A 21,296-nucleotide genomic window follows, 5' to 3' on the forward strand; every position below is an offset into this window, starting at 1 on the left:
AGGGTAATCCGCTGGTGGGCCGTGAGATATTTTGTTTACGTTGACTGTATGCAGGCATGCCCCCCCCCCCCCACAGCTCCCAGTGGCCACAGTTTGCAGTTCCCAGCCAATGGGAGCTGCAGGAAATATCTTAAAGCTGTTTAAGATCACGGGTTGGAATCAAACAGTATTTCCTAGCTTCGTTTTCCAATCTGTGACATTGTAGGCGAAACTAACATTCAGTACAAGTGTGTATATCTGTGCTAGTGTCCTTGTTCTGGATGTTGCAGATGGAAACTGTGACTGGAAGCGTTGTTGCTAAATGCACAGATTTTTTATAGCAATGCCATTGGATTAAACACTGCCATTTCCAAGGTCTGTGAAGGAAATTGCACCTGCTTCCTGTTGAAGGAACTATGCAGTTGTTACTAGCTCAGCCATGAAAGTGCATAAAGGTGTAAACATAGTTTTATATTTTTAAACATACCACTTTTGAAAGCTACCATGTTGACAGCTCTTGAGAATGACGTCCTTTCTCTGGAGAACAGGTATAGCTTGGGCAGGGCAGTTCAAGCTTCCGTTGCAGTGCTCTGCGAACGTTCTTCCGGCTTAACTCTGAGGCCCCATCCTCATCTGTAAGAGGGTAGTTCGGGCTCCAGGCCTGTTCAGTCTGTGGCCTCTCCTCTGAGACTGCTGTTAAAGTTGCCAGTTCTGATGTGGAGACTTGTCAGCCAGTAAGTGGACTTAGAACACCAACACCTTTCACAACAATAAATATATTTAGAGAGAAAACTGAGCACTGTAGAGCCTGATCATGCTGAAACATGTACATTCTACTGTACAGAAGCAGACCATTTTGAATGGAATACTAGATTCTAGATTTATTTTGCCAGTGAACAGTGTTTGAGGTTTTTCTGTACGTTTCTATAAAGGAACATCTTTGTCAAGTAGCAGAAGGCAAAACTTAAAGTTAGAGCTTGTGATGGGGCATTGGGTTAAAGAAACAAAGCTCGTCCAGTTCCTTTCTGTGATTAGCAGTACTGTTATGTTAGGATTCTCCTCCTTCAGCCTTGCTAAGGCAGCAAAGATAGCATGGGAGAGAAGTGGCATCTCTGGGGAGTCCATGAAGAGAATATTGTACATTAGCAAAAGGGAAATGTATACATTAACTGAAAAAATGAGCTGACGACGAGCTGTGCTTGTGATCCAGGAAAACCACAAACCAAAATTTCCTGACTGCACAATTGCTCATTTCTTCATACTACACTTATGAAGATGGTAATAAGTCCCACCTGCATCTTTGATGAAGTCAAACCTCTGTTTCCTCAGAGTGGCCTATCAGCTAGAGGCTTTCAGTTTTAGTTTTGATTTGAGTGTTTTTCATGTGTCATCCTCAGGGAGAAGGAAGGTCACGGCAGCCCTGACCTGGTGAGAACGGATGCATCAGAGCAGCCACTGCTTTTCAAGTCCATAAATCTTTTTCTCTCTGTCACTAGGAAGAAGATGAAGTTCCTGATGACGAGACTCTGAATCAGATGATTGCACGGCGTGAAGAGGAATTTGATCTCTTCATGGTAAGGGCACTCTGACAATAAGTAGTACAACTTCTTCCGTAGTCCTTTCCTGTTAACATTTTATGTGGCTAGAGCTGCTACTCTTTTGGGATTCAAACTATAGAATGGTATTGTGGGAGGGGGAGGAGCATTTGCTTATTTTGCTCCCCATTTGAAAGGGAACGTAATCTCCATTGAAAAGGGAGCAGCTTCACTGGATGACTAAAAAGGGGTAAGTCCTGAAGAGTGGTAAGGTGAAAGAGTGTCCACTGCATGCTAACTCACACACTATAGGGGAAAGAGGATTCAGAGTTGCCTTGGAAGAATTCAGTGCCTATCAGCTGGTCACTATTTCTGGCTCTGATTTTTTGATACTATACATTTTTAAATGGCTCTACTCATGTTGTGCTCTACTGGGTTTCTGCCATGGGGAAATATAGTTTAACCAATGGTATGTTAGAAGCTTATGGTGGTGCTCTTTTCTTCTATCAGAGTAGCAGCCGTGTTAGTCTGTATCCGCAAAAAGAAAAGGAGGACTTGTGGCACCTTAGAGACTAACAAATTTATTTGAGCATAAGCTTTCGTGAGCTACAGCTCACTTCATTGGATGCATACTGTGGAAAATACAGTGAGGAGATGTATATACATAGAGAACATGAAACAATGGGTATTAACATACACACTGTAACGAGAGTGATCACTTAAGGTGAGCTATTACCAGCAGGAGAGCAGTAGATGGGGGGAGCCTTTTGTAGTGATAATCAAGGTGGGCCATTTCCAGCAGTTGACAAGAACGTGTGAGGAACAGTAAGGGGGGAAATAAACATGGGGATATAGTTTTACTTTGTGTAATGACACATCCACTCCCAGTCTTTATTCAAGCCTAAGTTAATTGTATCCAGTTTACAAATTAATTCCAATTCAGCAGTCTCTCATTGGAGTCTGTTTTTGAAGTTTTTTTGTTGAAGAATTGCAACTTTTAGGTCTGTAATCGAGTGACCAGAGAGATTGAAGTGTTCTCCAACTGGTTTTTGAATGTTACAATTCTTGACGTCTGATTTGTGTCCATTTATTCTTTTACGTAGAGACTGTCCAATTTGGCCAATGTACATGGCAGAAAAGCGTTGCTGGCACATGATGGCATATATCACATTGGTAGATGTGCAGGTGAATGAGCCTCTGATAGTGTGGCTGTGATTAGGCCCTATGATGGTGTCCTCTGAATAGATATGTGGACACAGTTGGCAATTATCATTAGTTGAGGTTGCTGCGGGGTGATGTCAAGGGTCCGGTTTGCCTTGTCTGCACTGAGAAAGTTTAGCAATTCTTTAAGCAGGACTAGATAATACAGAGGTACAGCATCTGGTCTACATTAGCACTTCCATCATTGTTAGCAGTAGGGAAGCTGTGCTGCTGGGAGAATTTAAGAAGTCTGCCTAAGCACAGCTATTGGATTGGCCATTTTGTGAGCACGCAAGGCAGGGATTGCTCAAGGGAGCCTCCACACCGTCACACGCAAGGGCCTGTCACAATCCCAGACCTTATGTTCATGCAGCCCCTGGAGCACACACCCAAAAGGGGGAAGCGTGGAGGTGGAATCATTGCACTCTGCCCCTCCCGCACTGGGGGAGCAGGCCACTGCATTTTCTAAGATGTTAACAGATAGAGACACATATCCGGAAAGCTGGGAGGGACTGTAGTAGCTTGAGAGACAATCTCAGGGGTAGTATAGCTGCACACCACCTCTTGCTCAGGGATGTGTCTTAAAGCACAGTCTGTACACAAGTGTGAATTGTCACTTGTACCAAACTTCAGATGGCAGAGGCAACATTTCCCCCAGGTGGCAAAGCATCATATTGCTATTAAGCTGCCAGCCCTACTCTGCTGTGCTCTACTGAATGTTGCCTGAGAAGCATTTAAGACTTGAAAGAAGTGATATATGGGAGAATGGGTCTGTTCAGGAGTTCTGTCATTTAAACATTGCCACAATAGGAGTCAGGTGTGAAGAGTTTGGCAGGCCAGGAACCAAGAGGAGAATGTTTGATTTGCCAGCACTGCTAGTCAAGTGTATAGTTACAGACCATGGTAGTAAACTAAATGGCTCCTTCCTGATCTCCATCACAGATACACATTTTTGCACACCCGGTGCAATTTCCTGCTGCTACTGTTGTGTTCAAGCTGAGTAGTTGACTTTACAAGATACATGGTGATTGACGTGGGTGGTGTTGTATCAGAGATAAAGACTGAAATTTAAATATCTATTTTTTCACTGTGCAACACAAGTAGATTTGTTGTCTGAAACAGCTTCTTAATTCCAGCAGCCCCGAAGGAAGGAGCCAGATTGCAAGTTGAACCTCATTGTTGAATTCATGGCTAACTTCAGAAAGGTTCTGAAGCTCTCTCTATTCGGATTAAGCTTGAGCATCATCACAAAACAACCAATAAGGAGGGGATCAGGAGTCATGACAGTTTTGCCATTGTTAGTGCTTAAATCATGCTCTCTATATTAATGCATCAAAAAACCTCTAAAGGATAGTAAGGTGGGTTAATTTAAATCAAGGCTATTTAAATCACTGATTTAAATCACCAAGTGAAAAGCCTTGATTTAAATAATCAATTTTAAATCAACTTTTCCACCTGTACTTCAGTTACTTTCTAAAGAAAGGTACATTCTCATTGGTTAATATAACCGTGAAAATGTGTTCATTTACAGCTAAACATAGCTTCCATCAGTTAGCTCGGTACCGCTGCCAACTTTAGGGTTGACACAGCTTCCAACTCCAGAAGCATACTTGGTAGCATACTCGGTGCCACTGGTACGGTGTCCAACATCAGAACCAACTCCCTCATCATGCTGGGCTACGAATTAGTCAGACCAGTTGCTCACACACTCAGGGCTGGCTCCACCTTTAGGCCTTCAGGCTCCACCTGAAGGCCAGGACTCTTTGGTGTCCAGATTGGAACCATCTTCCTCTCACTCTCCATCGCCTGACCTGCATCAGGGGCTGTTCATGGAGCGCTATGGGTACCAGGATTGGTGCTTGTCTCGCGGTCGGGCTGAGGGGCCCTGGCCTGGCACCTACTGGCCACCTATGCCCTATCCATGCCAGTGGCCTCCATGAATGTGTGGGATGCTCCTTCCTGCAGAAGTCCCACTCCTCATCTTGCTTGAAGGTGAGATCATCAACCAGGTCTGTGGCAGTGACCATCAATCTGGCACTGGCCCAGGCACTGGTGAGCCTTTCCCTCGTGGAGCCACCAGAGTCATTCCTTGCAGCTCCATCAGTTCTGAAGCATGATCCAGCCCTCGTGGAGTTAACCATTTCATCTTTGTTCCCAGGCAATTCAGTAGTGCCTGGCTCTTCCTCCCCTTTGGTACTAGAGGATTTCAGGGTGTACCAGGACCTTAGCAATGTGTGGCTGCTCTCCTGGGTATTCAAGCAGAGTTCCTGCAAGAGAACACTCACAAGTTATTGGATATTCTGCAGCTGTCTGCCCTCCCTGTTAATGATGCGCTCCTTGAGCCTGCAAAAGTCCTCTGGAGCATGCCAGCTTCGTTACCACTTGCAGAAAGTTACATGGAAAACTGCTACTTCATTCCAGTGCAGGGATTTGAGGGTTTATACTCCCATCCGGCCCCAGATTCCTTGGTTGTATCTGCGGTGAACAAAGAGCCTGGCAGGGCAGTGTTCAGTCCATTCCCAAGGATAAAGACTCTAAACAAATGGACCTGATGGGCAGGAAGATTTATACTTCCTTTTCCTTGCAAAGGCGGATAGCTAACCAGCAGGCATTGCTGTCCCAAGTATGACTTTGTGAACTGGCCAGCTATCTCTAAATTTGCAGACCAGCTGCCCAAAACATCGAGAGAGGAATTTGGGGCATTTGTCACCGAAGTCTGCTTGGTGGCTAAGACTTTACTGCAGTCCATGCTGGATGTCGCAGATAGTTTGGCCAGAGCGATGGCCTTGAGAAGAGCTTCCTGGCTTTAGAATTCAGGCATTGCTCCTCATGTGCAGCAGGCCACAGAGAATTTGCCCTTCAGTGGCCCAGCACTGTTGTGGGAAAGACGGAGAAGACTCCGCATTCCGTCAAGGACTCGGACACCACCCTAGAGTCCTGTACTTGCTGGTGGTGCAGAGGCCCCACTATGGTAGTCAACAGCGACAGCAGCATGTATTTGAGGAGCCTTTCCCTCCCCGAGATAATGCGACTACCCCAGGAAAGAGCATAGATCCTCTAGGACAGGGGTTCTCGAACTGTAGGTTGGGACCCCAAAGTGGGTCGCAACCCTACTTTTCTGGGGTAGTCGCATTATCTCGGGGCGGCAGAGGCGGCTCAAATATGTGCTGCAGACGATATTCCTGCTGCTGCCGCTGCCACCACTGTTGACTACTGTCATGGGGCCTCTGCACCACCAGCGTGTGCAATCGCCAGGGCTGCTGTTAGACTTGCTGGCGCCCAGGGCCGAACCCCAAGCCCTACCACCTGGGGCCGAAGCCGAGCCAAGGGCTTCAGCCCTGGGCTGCAGGGCTCAGGTTACAGGCCTCTTGCCGGGGCTGAAGCCCTGGGCTTTGGCTTTGTCCTCCCAACCCCAGCTTGGGGTAGTGAGGCTTGAGCTTTGACTTTGTCACCCCCACCTAGGGTGGTGGGGCTCAGGCTTCGGTCCCACCTTCGGGGATTGTGTAGTAATTTTTGTTGTCAGAAGGGGGTCATGGTGCAATGAAGTTTGAGAATCACTGCTCTAGGACAAGACAGTCAGGTCCTGGGTTCGGACAGTCCACATGCCCTCCCAGCACCCATTTTGACTTGTTGGTCCAGAGCAGTATTCCAGTCACTGCTACTTTCTCCCCATCTACTCTATTTGGGCACAGGCTGGCCTGCTTTCACAATGCTTGGGGCTCACTCACCACCGACAGCAGGCTGTGCTATCCAGTTCCTCTCCATCACTCCCCTCACACTTCCACCCTGTTCCTTTTCAGGGACCCCTCTCATAAGATACTGTTCCGGGCGCAAGTTTCTCTCTACTGGCTTAGGGAGCACAGGAGGAGGTTCCACCAGTACACCAGGGTCACTTCTGGTGTCCAAATCCAAGGAAAGAGTAAGACCCATCTTGACCTTTGTGGCCTCAACAAACATCAGATACATGAGGTTCTGAGTAGTCAGTCTATTGACTATTCTCCCTATGTTGTCCAAGAAGGACTGGTTTGCTGCTCTGGACCTCCGGATACCTACTATCATGTGGCAGTTTTGCCATTTTTAGTACATGGTGCTTCCATTGGTCCTCTCTTCTGCCCCTTGGGTTTTTACTAACTACATGATCATCGTGATAGCATATCTCAGGAAGAAAGGAATCCACACCTTCCAGTATCTGGAAGGCTGGTTACTGAGGGGTAGTCACAACAAGGAAGATCTTGCTCATGTCAATGCTACACTGCCCTTGCTCGACCCTCTGGGTCTCATCTTAAACACCAGAAAGTCAGTTTTGGTTCTGACTCAGAAAACTGAGTTCATGGGGCCTTAGACTCTTTAAGTTAGAGAGCATTTCAGCCATTCTCCACCTTAGCCTCAGTGTGCAGTCTCAGCCTTAGCTCGGATATGCCTAAGGCTCTTGGTCCGTATGTACTCTTGCACACAGATGGTCCAGTTTGCACGGCTGCATCTTTGCCTACTCCAAATTTGGCTCAGGACAGTTTACTGTATGACTCTTCACCCCCTGGACAGATTGGTCTGTCTTCCTCAACTGGTCCTGGACTCCCTGCAGTGGTGGATGTGTCCAGAGCATGTTTTGCCAGGGTGTTCCCTTCGTCCGGCACTTACCTAACAGGTCTGTTGTCACTGATGCTTCCCTTATGGGTTGGGTAGCAAACTGGGGGTTGCTGATAGTTCGAGGTGGGTGGTCAGAGCAGGAGTCTTCACTGCATATCAACATGCTGGAGCACTGGGCCAATGCATACCACACTTTTCTGGACCATATTAGTGATCCATACACTTACTGACAATACCTCCATGATGTATTCTGTGAACAAGCCATGGGGAGCATGCCCCAGGATGCTCTCCCATGGCGCAATCAGTTTGTGTCAGTCCTGCATCAAGGAGAGTATCACTCCTATAGCAGACCACTTGCCTAGGGTCCAGAATCATCTTGCAGACCACCTTGGCAGGAATTTTTCCCTGAGTCACAAGTGGTCTCTGAAGACAATAATTCTCCAGGTCATTTTCACAGCTTGGGGCATGCCAACGGTCAGTTTGCTACAAGGGGCAACAGGAAAGGTCATTTGTTCTGCTCATGACAGGGCCTCAGTGTGATGCTTTCCTTTTCAGCTGGCATTCAGCTCTTGTGTATGCTTTCCCCCCCCGATCCTGATCATCCCACAGGTCATCCTCAAGCTGAAAGCAGATTGGGCCAAGTTAATTCTCATTGCCCCAGCATGTCCAAGTCCCATGCTGGTTCTCTGACTTTCTCACACTGTGAATTCAGCTTCCCATACGCTGCCTTCTCCATCCTGACCATCTCACAGAGAATCATGGTGACACCTTACATCTTATGGCGAAGCTGTTCATGGCTAAATGAGGAGGAAGAGGGTGTTCGGTGGCTGTTCAACAGATCCTACTCAACAGTAGAAAGGCCTTTACCAGAATGGCTCAGTAAGCGAAATGGAAGTGGTTTTCAGTGTGGTCACTGACCTGTGGAATTCAGCCGATGCTGGCCTCAGTGCAGGACATCTTGGAGTATCTGGTGCACCTTCAGTCATCAGGACTTGTACTTAGCTCATTGACAGTGAATTTGGCAGTGATATCGGCATTTCATCCCCCATTCATGGAAGATTGGTCTTCTCCAGGGCCACGCTAGCAAGATTCTTAGAAGGGCTTCTTTGTCTCCATCCTCCAATCTGACAGCTGATTCCTCTATAGGACCATAACTCAGTCCTAGCGGCTTTGATGGGACCTCCGCATCAGCCCTTGGCATCTTGTTCCTTTCCCTTTTGTGTCAGAAAACTGTTCCTGTTAGCAATAACATCCACAAAAGGACTGTACGAGTTGCAAATTCTTTCGCACAGTTCTCCATTTCTTGCTTCACCTCATCTGCTTGTGTCATATGCAAATCACACAAAGGGTCAAGCAGTCTCTTCAGAGATAACATCCTGTATGAAGACTGCATGTGAAATAGCTTCAGCTACACCTCCTCAGTGGGTCTGTCACAAAGGGATATACTCTGTCAGGGTGATGGTCCTTGGATTACGGGCAGTATGGCCCTAGTGGCCAGAGCCGGTAGGACCGCCCTTCCGCACAGGGCAGCAGAGCCTAGCAGCCAAGAAGAGGGTGGGCCATCACCTGGGGTGAGTTGGCAGCTGGGGTAGGGAGACCCAGCCCCTCCCAACTCCACCGGGTCCCAGCCCAGGGCCCTATCAGTAATGAGAGTTTCCACCACTGGGTCAGTGGGGATCTGTCCGAAACATGCTGACCCTGTTCCCAGTTCCATAACCAGATCAATGTCTAGTCCCCAAGAGCTACTTCCTACCTGCTCCATAATCTGTAGGCCCTCTGTTCCTCCAGGGCAGTTGGCAGGCTAAGCTCCTGAGGACTCCTTGTCCTTACGGCTTCTGTAGGTAGCCTGGTATTTGCCTGGGTCTCAGCTCACCTGACCTCTGCAGTCTGGGGCTTCAGCAGCTTGCAACAGGCAGCCTCTCTCCTCAGCAGTCAGCCCAGACTGAGCTGGGCTGCTCCCTTTTATACTGTGGTTCCAATTGGAGCATGCAAGGGTGAGGGGGCATGGCTTCCTCAGCCCACAGTATGAGGTTAACCCCTTCCAGTGCAGGGCAGATATAACCCCTCATAGGGTGCTAGCTCATTCTACGAGACTGCAAGCAACATTGATAGCATTCCTCAGTGACTTCTCAATATTGGACACTTGCAGAGGTACTGTGTAGTAATCCATCCATACATTTATGAACTATTATGCCATTACTGCATCTTCCAGGGTGGGTGCCGAGTCCCACCTCCTGGGGTGGGTACTTCTTGTGAGTCACCTTAGTGGACTCACAAGTGTCCACTGAGGAATGCTATTGATGTTGCTTGTATATAAAATTTATTTTTATTAAACAAAACAAGACCATAATATAGTATAGGACCTACTGTGCCATAAAAGCTTGACCTCAAAAGTTGAATGTTTTCCCCATATTCTTTCTTTATGTAGAAAAGGAGCCTTCTATTCAAAGTTTTTTATAGAGGCTTATGAATTCAGCATTTTTTATTATTTTAATATTTTAAGAGGTTATAATAAGTTTAGACCACCATATTTTGTATTAAATTCAGATTTCAGTTAAAGTTCATTTTTAAAAAGAAAAAAACGTATTAATTTTATTATAATGTAAATAACAAAACCAAAAAAGTGATTTCAGTAATAAAAATCAGATTCTCTTTTTCAAAAATTCATCAATTTTTATCCGCTGTGAAGGAAAGTAAGGAGCTGACACTAAGCGTTAAAAGTCTGGAAATGAAGTTAACACATCCTTCAAAACCCAAGGTGTTAAGGCAAGCATTAGTGGATAGGAAATGCTTTAATTGTTAATAAAGTAACCTATTATAGGTAGACACATTGAAATGCAGTTTTAGTCTGAAAAGTTATGGTCATATTAGCATTGGGGATGAGGGTTCCATGTTTCTCAGTAATTTTAATATCAGGTGTACTCTGTTAACAAGGAAAAAGTTGTTTGTTTTCTGTCTGCCAGCCCTGTACAGTCAGCCTTGAGATCTCAGTCAAGTTGGGAAGAAGAAGGTTTCCTTCTCATGCATCGTCACCAGTAATAAAGATTCTGCTTTCACTGATACCTGTACAATCCCGTTCCCTTCAGTGGGGTTGCACAGGTGTAAGTAGAATTTAACAAACTATTATATTGATACATAAGAAGGAATAGAATTTAATTGTCTGTCTTAGCTGAGCTAAGAGGAGTGAAAGGCAGTAATGTATTTTAGTCATGAATGTGAGCAGACTGAATAGAGATGGGAGCTGATTGATTTAGCAAGAAGGCATCATTTGTACACTCGATTTTCAGATTATAACTGTTCCTTGGTCTAGATCCTCATATGCAGCTGGAGAGCATGCAAAACCACCCAGGAAAGGATGTGCAAAAGTGGCTTTGGCTTCCCTGATTAGCGCCAATTGTGTGCCAGGCCAGCCCTCCAGCATAACTTAGAGAAACCTGAAGGGGCTGATATGACAGCTAGTGATCAGTGAGATGTAAAGAAGCTGCAGCCACATTACTTTCCTGGCCATGCCTCCTGTGCTGGCAGTGGAGCACAGGGATGTAGAAGCTACTTAGCAAACCAAATGAGCCCCCTGCATTGGTGTGATTCTCTCATAATCAGTTACGCTACAGCACATCTGTGCCAGCCACATTGCATCCCAGTATCAGGCCTTTATGTTGAAAATACTCTTTGTACTGGTATTAAGTAAGAATAGATCATAGTCTCTTAAACGTGGCATTTACAGCCAAGTCATTAGCACCAGAAAACAAGATACTTGTGTCTGAGATATTCTTAGCTTACCGTACCTTATTCATAAATACTTCTCCGTAGTATACTATCACTGTAGCAAGTCTTACAAACATTTCTGTGTGCTGTGATAATCAATGGAGTGCCTCTCCCTCTTTTTATCCCACAATTCCATCCTTTTAGAATCTTTTCAACTCCTTATTCCGCATACAGGTGACACTGCCTGCCCAGAGGCTCAGGACATGAATTCCAAACAGACTCACCTGTTGGGTCTTTCAGATTTAGTATAAGCCTCTCCACTCCACCTGGATCTCCTAGTCAGCAGCAGGAAGCACTTCCCATTTCTAGGCCAAGAAGTATTGCATTTAATCCTCCTTCAGTGTTCAGCATAAAGATTTATAGGCAGGTTTCGAGGCAAATGCTTGCTTCTTGTTGAAAGGTAGTAATAAATTGAAATTCTTTCTTGCTTTTGGGTGCTTACTTGTAATTCTGTCATACAAAGGTATTTAAAGGACTTGTACGTATGGACAAATAAAAAGAAATCCCAGCATTTTGTCAGATTTCTTTTCAGACATGGCATTAGATATTAAAGAAATTGCCTAGGGCAGTGGTTCTTAAACTGGAGTTTATGGCCAGCAAGGTGTCAGCCGGAAATCTTTTTATTTAAAATAATAATAATAATCCCAAAGTCTTGTTGCTTTTGCGTGTGTACCATTTCAATAAATAAATGGATACACACATGCAGTACTCATTGAAGGTCTGACCAGCCTTTAAGACAGGTGTCTGTGAAACTAAATGACTGGATCTCTGCATTCCCTACAGTTCTTTCCAGTTATTTAACTTTCAAAATAACTCTTTCATTCCCTCCCACCCACCCACTCACTAAAACTGCTCCTAAATCAGATCCAAACCTGCCCTGAATTTAGGGAGGAGAAACAACACAGAGGGAATGGACGTTTTCTACCTAAATTGGAATAACTCTGGCCCTATCAAATGATATCACTGGATGCGTAGTGATAGTTAACAATTGTGAATATTGTGGGCAACCCCTAACCCTCAGCTATTATTGACTTTTCTTGTGACTTGCTGCAAGTGTTAGCAACCTTATTTTCTGGTTGCACCACAACAATGAAAATTAGCTATGTCATTAAAATGTTTATTAATGTGTTGCAACAAATCTTTAACTTTTCCTGCCTTACTTGATAAACAAAATAAGGGAAAATATAAACTTGTTTCTAGTTAAAGTATAATATAAATAAAGCCGTGTCTAGTACTATTTTTTAACTAAAGTAAGGACTCCTAATCTAAAATCATCCTTTGAAATAGGATCCTAGCACCCAAAAAGTTTGAGTTGATACTTTATTTGTGCTATTTTAATTAATTCTCCTCCTCAAAACCAAAACGGCAGTATATTATTATCCTTATGCTAAAGATAAGTAGTTGTAAGCTCCAGATGAGAGCCATCCCCCTTGTTGCTCCTTTTTAGGACCAACACAGTTATAATAGAGAAGGTATAGGCTGCCTGTTTCATATGTCAGCAATACAGGATATTTTTGAAGCTGATAGTTTTAGACCCTGATCAGGCAAACAAGTACATGCTCAACTTTACTTACATGGACGTGTTTGCAGCATAGGGGCCTTAAGTCACTAGATTAGTTTCAGGCATAATCGACGTTGCTGTGGGTGCATGTGTATAACCTCTGTATAGTACCAGAGTTACAGTGAAACAAGGTAAAATCATTCATTGTTTTATCTGTCTGTCACTGACATATAGGAAGATTTGATCACAGGTATCCCAGTAATACAAGGCTTTTTATGAGTAACTTTTGGGGAAACAGAATCCAAACTTGTAATCTTTTGTAGTCAGGCTCAAGGAGAGTGGCTTAACTTTTTTCCTCTCTCATTTTCCCTCAGGAAAGAAGCATTATTAATATGCATTTTGACTTAGCCTTTCAATCCATGTCTTGCAAATAGCAAATCAAACACTTCTACAAGGGTAAAAAGTTAATTATTTAAAGGATGCTGATCTATGCAACTTATGGAAATGGTGTACTTTACTAATCCTTGCTACTAAGTAATCAAAACAGGCCTGTTGAGGCCTTTTCTCCGATTATACCTGTACATTCTTTGCCAGACCTGCCAACAGTTCAAACCCATGCTAGGTTGCCAGTTAGTTAATACAGAAATTGTCATATTTTAAAAGGGGAATAGAAAAGTCGGTGTAATATAGAATTATATTTAAAATGCATGCAATGTAAGGAGGTTCAAGACAGCAACTTGATCACTTGTGCTTTGGTTATCCTAGAGCTGTGAAAGGATGATGCTCTTCAATTTGCACTAGATATAGTACAGTGTGTAGCCACAACAGAATTAAGAATGGATTGTTTGTGAGTAAAAAGGTTTGTAACAAGTCAGTGACCACAGCTGTAGCAGCTTTCAGTGTTACAGTATCTTGGCGTTTTTAACTTTTCTTATTGTTTTTTTCAAAATATGAAGTCCACAAATTTTGCAACCACCTAATGGTCATCTACTTAGTTAATGGGAATTGGGAATCCAAATCCCATAAGCAGCTTTGAAAAATCTCAGCAGTGTACTCCATTTTATGGAATAATCACTTGTCAAGTATGAAAATAATCCAGACATCTCTTTGAGTCATAAAAACATTAGTGCTGTAACACAATCTGATACTTCTAGGATTCTTAGCTTTTTAAGTAGCATAATCTGTGGGGGTGGGGGTTAAAATGTGTATGTGGTGTTCCAGTAAACAGCTATCAACATTCCAAGTGGATAGCATTCAGGCTTTGATAACAAAGAGACAAGGTGTCCTCTGAATAGGATTGAGGTTTAGGAACTTCTTTATTCCATCTTAGAGAATTCCCTCTGCGGCTTTGGGCATAGGTTCCCCTTCAGTAAAATGGGAATAAAACCTCAAAGAGTTGTTATCAAATAATTTTAGTTTTTGTAAATCACTTATATCAGCGATAATAGACTAAAAAATATGTGCAAAAGTAGAGACAGCATTTTAAACTGTAACTATCCCACTACCGTTATGACCTGATTTTCAGGGGTGTAAAGTATCTGCTCCTCCCATTTACTTCAGTGGGAACTGTAGGTTCTCAGTACCTCAGAAATAGAAGCCACTGTGTAATAACAAACCTGAATTAAAGATTCATGACTAATTATCATGTATGGGCTATTCCTCGTTTTAAATACTCCATAGAAATATGGAGAACTGGGGACGAAATGTAGTCAGACTGATTTAAAAAGAACATTATGTAAAACTTAATACAGTATTAAATACCCAGCTTTCCCACACTGGTCTTAACAACTGTACTGACTGCCCTTGCAGCGTATGGACATGGATCGTCGCAGAGAGGATGCCCGAAACCCCAAGCGCAAGCCTCGCTTGATGGAGGAAGATGATCTGCCATCCTGGATTATTAAAGACGATGCTGAAGTGGAAAGGCTCACCTGTGAGGAAGAGGAAGAAAAAATATTTGGGAGGGGGTCCCGTCAGCGCAGAGATGTGGACTACAGCGATGCTCTCACAGAGAAACAGTGGCTCAGGGTATGTGCCACGTTTTTCCTTTCTGACAGCTGGTATTTGTGGGAGTTTGGGTTTTTTGGGGGAGGTGGGGGTTTGTCAGTGATGATTACAAAGTTGGAGTTAGAGGAATGTAGAATTAAAAATATAAGTTAAGTTGCTGGAGCCAGGCACTTTTGCTAGACCTGGAATCATTATTCCTCTCTGTGTTGCAAATATTCTATTGCCATAGATCTAGCTATTTTTTACTCACATACTGTTGTAATTTTTCAGTGATGCAGATGCTTTTTCATGTTGTCTATCAAACCACTGATTACTGTGGGATAAAACAAGACACAAAAACACACTGAGCTTAATTAGAAATCCAGAAAACTTTGGAAAAGTCTTCTCTCTCACGCTTTCATTTCCATGTGTCTGTGCATTTCCTGGTTCCAGTGAGATCAGAAAACTTCCGAAAGAGACTGTTCATGGAAAGATGTCCAGGCAAGAGAGCCTTGACTCAAGAAGCCAAACTTAGCTGGTTATTCACACCAAACTTCTGATTCTTTTGAGATTTCCCTATCATCCTGTGCACACACTAATAATCTTCAGTGCATATAGCCTTTCAGTAGGTTATTATTTGTCTGAGGGTGGTAGGAAGTTGATGTTTAATCTTCAGAAAGTGTTTCCAAAACTATGTAAGAGACTTTTAGCATTCTTTTCTCAACTAGAATTTCCAGAAAGGATTGCTAAAATGTATATTTTACTCAGCAATCTGCATATACATACCTACTGTACTTGAGTAAGTAGGTGGTGATCTATTAAAGTATCAAAATTGCACGCCTATGATGGACAAGAGCAGCAGTGGACACTGCCAGCATGAACATATATTCAGAAGCTAACCAATTAGCGTGAGTGTGTAGAGGAAAGAGAGATTGTGGTGTACAATCACTAGGTAGGTACGTGGACAGACCCAGCTGACCTACATGGCCTCCATCCTAGCATGTTGGATTTAGCTAGAGCTTGTCTCCATGAACACTTAGTTCACAGCAATCTAGGGTGTGAATCTACCCCACAGCTAGCCTGCTGTAGACTTACTGTCCATGTGGCCCCTGCTGATGCACTTGAGAGGACTAGATCAAAGCACTTCCACAAACTATTAATGTGTGTTAGCAGGGTCCATACGGACAGTCAGTCCATGGCAGGTTAGCATGGGGTAGATTCACATCCAACTTTGCAGTAAACCATTTGTTCATGTAGACAAGCCCCTAGACTTCATTGTGAGACATGAGGCTAAAGAGCAGAGCCAAATTCAGAAGTGGTGTGCAAAGAGGATGCAAGTTACAGGAGATGTTGCTAAATGAGTGTAAATCTAGGCAGTTAAGGAAATCTAATGGCAATTGCACATTGAGAGGATTAGAGGAAGATGAACATAATGTCATCTTAGCCTCCCTTTAGATTCCCCTAGATTCACCCAGATTTCATTTCATCTCAGGAGTGCATGTTGCAACCTGAAAAGTTAGGTTACAACAGGGCACACCTGGGGAAGTGAGTTACTGCAAGTATTAGAAGGCAAGGCTGACATGTAGACTCTGGTAATGATTTCATGACTATTCTGACAGACTTATGGCATAGCAAAACACCTGTGCACCTGCTGCACGGTAAGAAGACTTTGCCATCAGGTGGATATTGGGAAACTGAATCACCTGACATTTGACACATTTTATTTCTCAAGTGTTTCATTACTACAAGTTTTGATTTGACTAGTTACTATTTGTCATGTGGGGGATGGCAGGGAGAGGGGTGCGTTGTGTTCTCCACTCAGTTTTGCCTCTTACTTGAGCAATAAAGTTTTCCTACATCTGTGCATTGGAGTACCTAGGGGATTATAGATGATGAGATGACAATCTTTAAATATATACAACTACCAGAGTTTATAATTAGCTTCACCCCCAAGGCATTGCCATTGTAACATGATCACATGCACACTGGACAAAAATTTTGGATCAACCGTTTCTTGCTAATGAGAACATGTGGACAGTAAGTTGCTTTAAAGTAGCACTAAGGCTTTCCAAAAATGCTCACGATCCAGTAAATTCTAAATTAAGAAAAACATTTTGTCTTTAATTCATGGCATTCTTCCCTCTCACAGATCTGTTACAATAAATACTTCAGTCTGCTTGCAGTATGGGGGCAGAACTAGACATGTCAATCACTGGCAGCTGAAGAATACCCCATAGTTCCCTCCAGTTTATCTGCCTCACCAATGAGTGTGGCTCCCCAAGATCACCCTTGCTTTAAATCAGGCTGTGCAAGGGCTTATTTTTATGTGGGATCTTTGTATAGGTTACTTTTACATTTAGTCAGAATAAGGTATTTTTAAGGTATAATTTTATAGCCAGCGGCCAGCAGCCATTTTGTAGCCAGGGCTCTTAATTTGATTTATAGTGGTTTTGATTAGGTAATACAGTTTTGCTCAGTGGGTTATCTTCCTTATATTCATTATTCATTCCAATTTAGCCTTTCTTCTAATGGCTCTTATATTTATCTAATCTGAATATTTATCTAATCCTAATGTTTTACCCAAGCTTTGTTGGTGGTTGTGATATAGGAGATAAAAGATAGATATCTGTAAAATTGGGTAAAAGCTGTTATATGCAGAATCCTCTCACACTCTATGCATGAATCTTTTTCTGATTTCCATTCTTCCTTGTTCCTCTCTCCTTTCTAGTTCTAGAGCATAACTTTCTTTTGTATCACAAAGTTCAGTGAATTGCTGAATATCTACTTAATAGTCACATAAGTGATTATTTGCCCAGGGCACTGGAAGAAAAATGCATTCCAAACTAAATGGAGTGCTGTGAAGTACTTTATTGCATATCCGATTGAATTTAACCTTTTTACAAAAAAATTGTGTTTCAAAAATGTATCCCTCTGACCCAGCGTCCTGAATCCATGGATACCAGTTACTCCATGATAAAGGTCACTAAATCATAAGCACCAAACCTGCCTTGCTATGTAGGAATCTGAGCCTTTTGCCTGTGGGACTACAATCTGTCAGAGCAGCAGAAATTGGGTGTGAGTTACTTCCCACTGGCAGAAGGGAATATTGAATGATATGTTGAATGATCTGGTGGAGAGTACTTCAGGTCTTCTCCCATTACGGTTCTACCGATAGCAGATTGAGGAAGGAAATTAAGCTAGCCCATGGCTTGCAAGTTTTCATAAAGCCTGAATAGTTGTTTATATTACTTGTACTGAAGTCTAGCTGCAGTTGAAAGAAATTCAAGAAAATCAAAGAAAATTAGGTGTCCTGGCTGTTACTTCTAAGTTACAATGAAATTAAAACTAATGATACACTTCAGATGAAGCGAGCTTTCCTTCATTAGAAAATAGTGAGTTTGAAGCATGAATGAGAGCCAGAGAAGTTTATCCACCCAGTAGTGGCTTTTAAGCAAATAAACTGTCTGCTGGATACCTTCTGTAGTAAGTATTTTGAAGCAGTACCAAAAGTAAAAATGTTGGGACTTAACAAACAAGCCTTGAAATACTGCTTTGTATTTAAGTTGTGCTCTCAGGAAACAGATCAAGAGTCCCAGGAATTGGTTTTGTGGAGGGAAGTCTTGAAAGAGAAGTTCTGAGTGACCATTCAGGAGAAACAAAAAGCAGTAAAACATTTTATGGTTTGTTAATGGGATTTTGTTTCCATTTTCTTTTTGGTCTGTTTCTCCAAAGATTTTTAAAGAATATCTGAACAAATATGACTACAGTTTCGACTGGTGCCTTGAATACATTCTCCTCTAGGAAACATTAGGCTAATAATGTGACATAAATGTGTAATGGGGCACACAAGCCTCCATGCAAGGCAGGAAGGGGTTAATGGGCTACTGAAGGCCCAATTAATCAAAATTAAGACACCCTGGATTAGGAAGCAGGCTTCCAGGGAAGGGCTTAAAAATAGGCGACCCTCCAGCTGGAGGGGAGCAGGTGGAGAGCAGATGTGGAAGGTTTACTGGGAGAGAAGGCTGGCTAGGTCTAGGAACTTAAAAACTAGTGCCCAGCAGATCTTCCAGAGCAAGGGGAGTGTTTAAATTTGTGTTATTGTATACTTGTTTCTGACTTTGAGTGCCCCAGAAAGGGTAGAACTGTAAGAGGCCTAGCTGGAGGGCTAAATCTGTGCAAAGCCAGAGGGCACTGGAAATTGGGCAGAGCAGTGGAAGAGCAACTGGGAAACTGATGCTGAGTGGCTGCTACACTGCACAACGCCACAGGGAGGTGCTCGGGTAAGGAATGCGCAATAACAAACATCCGCTGGTATTTTTAACAACAGCATTGTGAGCAGCAACGTTGAGGACCCTTAGCCAAAATGAGCTGCATACTGTTTAGAACAAGGTTTTTAAGATGAATTTCCAAAAGCCAGCCAACGTGAACTGAAACTACAAGTTCTATGTTTCAGTGACAAGATTTTCACTGTCAGTTCTTCTCAGGCAAAATTTTGAAACCCTCAGTTATCTAAGCCTTAGGTTAAGTTACTGAGATGGTATTGCTTACACTGAAATTCAAAACAGTTACTGAAACAGTGGTAATTATTGTTAAACCTTTCCCAGACTTGCATAAAGAGAAAATCTGCGTTAAAACCTTAAAAATTACAAAGATGGAATAGTATTTGGGATCTGAGTCAGAAAAAACAAACACTTGAAAACTAGATTTGCAGAATATATGTGCAAAACTCTTCTAAAAAATATTTTAATTAGTTCATCTTTGTGCTTGTGAAAAGTGCTGGGTTTATGGCATTGGAAATTAAGATATGTCTGCAGAATAATGACAGCACAAGCAATGGCAGTGCAAGCTGCCTCACTCTGTCTGCAAATGGACCTTGATCAATACAGGAGGGCTTCCTCTTTCTCTGTATCATTGGATCTTTTGCTTCTCTGAGATTGCAAACAGTACTGATAATTATGGTGGTGGGTTTTATAATGTAATAGGATCAGAACTGTCACTACCGATTCTTAGGGTTCTGATCAGTGATTGAATAGTAATGGGTTTCCTGGGCTGGATTTGAATTTTTAACAAAGATTACATATAACCTTCCAAGCAGCTTGTCATGTGTTTTGGCCACAAATACTCATTCAGGCCTTGCCAAAAGAGATGTAGTTTTTTGTGTTGTTTTTGTTTTTCTACTCGAGGTAACTGCCACGCATGCGCTACCCCAAGATAAACAGCACTAGAAGCCTCCAGGCTTGGCCTTTCTGAGTTTATCTCATGGAAAACTGAAGTGCCTGGTCTTCTGTGTTTTTATCTCAGAGTAGCTCATGCATATTAGTTACTTGGAGGTAAAAAACTTCACTCTTTCAGCAGTGAATACAAGGCCTCAGTCTGTAGCAAAAAGAGAAACGTTCAATATTTTACTTCACCATTAGTACCAACTTCTATGGCTTTCTTTTTTTAATGGGATGAGTCTTGAAAGCAGACCAAAATAGGCAGTAGACACCCTTTATACCTTTGTTTTCCAAGCAGAACACATGGGCTCCTGACCGGGAAACGTGGGTGGGACTCTGCGCACAAGCAGAACCCTATGGACTTCAGTGAAACCTGAAAAATACAGACATTTGTAAAAGTATGCACATTCTTGAGACTTTGCAGGATCAAGGCCTTACTGGGTAATTTAAATATAAACAAGATTTTTTTTGTCCTAGTATATAACAATAAAAGAGACACAACTGGCAAACATGTATAAACACTGTTTAAAAACTGGACTCCTCAAGATGGTTTTGCCAATTGTATCCATCTGGTGGCAAGTAAAAACTGGGAGAGCTCTTAAAAATGTAACCTCTAACTCACCTTGAAGTACTGAAAATGAATAGAATGTTCTGTCTATTGTACCCTGGAAATGTGGTTTTGTTTATAAAGAATTAAAATTCTCCTCGAGTTGTTCCAAAGATCAGCAAAATTATTTTTATAATTTTATGTTGTAATTAAAATTGAGAGACTTCTAACATCTTAGAAATGGTGGAGAAATGGAAGACTAGTGTGTTGGACATTCATTTTAGTTACCTCTGGATTAAACATAATGAGACATCACAAGATGGAGCTCAAAGCGTTGGTGCTCCTTTTTGGCTGCTTAGTGCAAGGACGTTGGTGCTCCTACTGGACTTTGTCATCGCACTGTGCTCTCTGTTCCTCTGAGAAGCAACCCCGTTTAAATTCCTCATAGGCCATTGAGCCTGTGGCATCTTGGATTGCTCTGTCTGTTCTTCACCCAGCACCTGACTGGATTAACTGTAAAGTGGTAGGATCTTTTGGATACTTCTATCATTAAAGGAATAAGATCTACTGTGCCTCTCTCAGTGTTCCTTATTGAGAAACACAGCAGTAGAAAGGGCCTGGCAATGTGGAACTCGCTGTCTGACTGACAGAAAATAGCTAGGGCTGTCAATTAATCTCAGTTAACTCATGCAATTAATTCAAAAAAATTAATCGCAATTAATTGCAGTTTTAATCACACTGTTAAACACCAATTGAAGTTTATTACATTTTTTTGATGTTTTTCTACATTTTCATATATATTGTATTCTGTGTTGTAATTGAAATCAAAGTGTATATTTTTATTACAAATATTTGCACTGTAAAAATGATAAACAAAAGAACTATATTTTTCAATTCACCTCATACCTGTACTGTAGTGCAATCTTTGTCATGAAAGTGCAGCTTACAAATGTAGATTTTTTTTTGTTAATAACTGCACT

At 42.6% G+C, this 21,296-nt stretch overlaps 1 protein-coding gene and 1 long non-coding RNA gene across 7 annotated transcripts in view; both read left to right on the top strand.

Moving 5' to 3' along the window:
• The window catches only part of SMARCA2 (SWI/SNF related BAF chromatin remodeling complex subunit ATPase 2), a 182,944-nt gene that overhangs the window by 116,214 nt on the left and 45,434 nt on the right, over nt 1–21,296 (top strand). For all 6 annotated transcript variants that reach the window (XM_073345222.1, XM_073345221.1, XM_073345225.1 and 3 more), the window contains 2 exons: nt 1,476–1,553; nt 14,377–14,595. In XM_073345222.1, the coding sequence (XP_073201323.1) occupies nt 1,476–1,553; nt 14,377–14,595 (297 nt within the window). The remainder of the gene's footprint in view (nt 1–1,475; nt 1,554–14,376; nt 14,596–21,296) is intronic.
• Nucleotides 14,610–19,925, top strand: LOC140911690 (uncharacterized). The gene is made up of 2 exons (XR_012159091.1): nt 14,610–15,592; nt 15,771–19,925. It is a non-coding gene; the product is annotated as an uncharacterized lncRNA (long non-coding RNA).

This window comes from Lepidochelys kempii, chromosome 5, assembly GCF_965140265.1.
Source record: "Lepidochelys kempii isolate rLepKem1 chromosome 5, rLepKem1.hap2, whole genome shotgun sequence".
Lineage (NCBI taxonomy): Eukaryota > Metazoa > Chordata > Testudines > Cheloniidae > Lepidochelys > Lepidochelys kempii.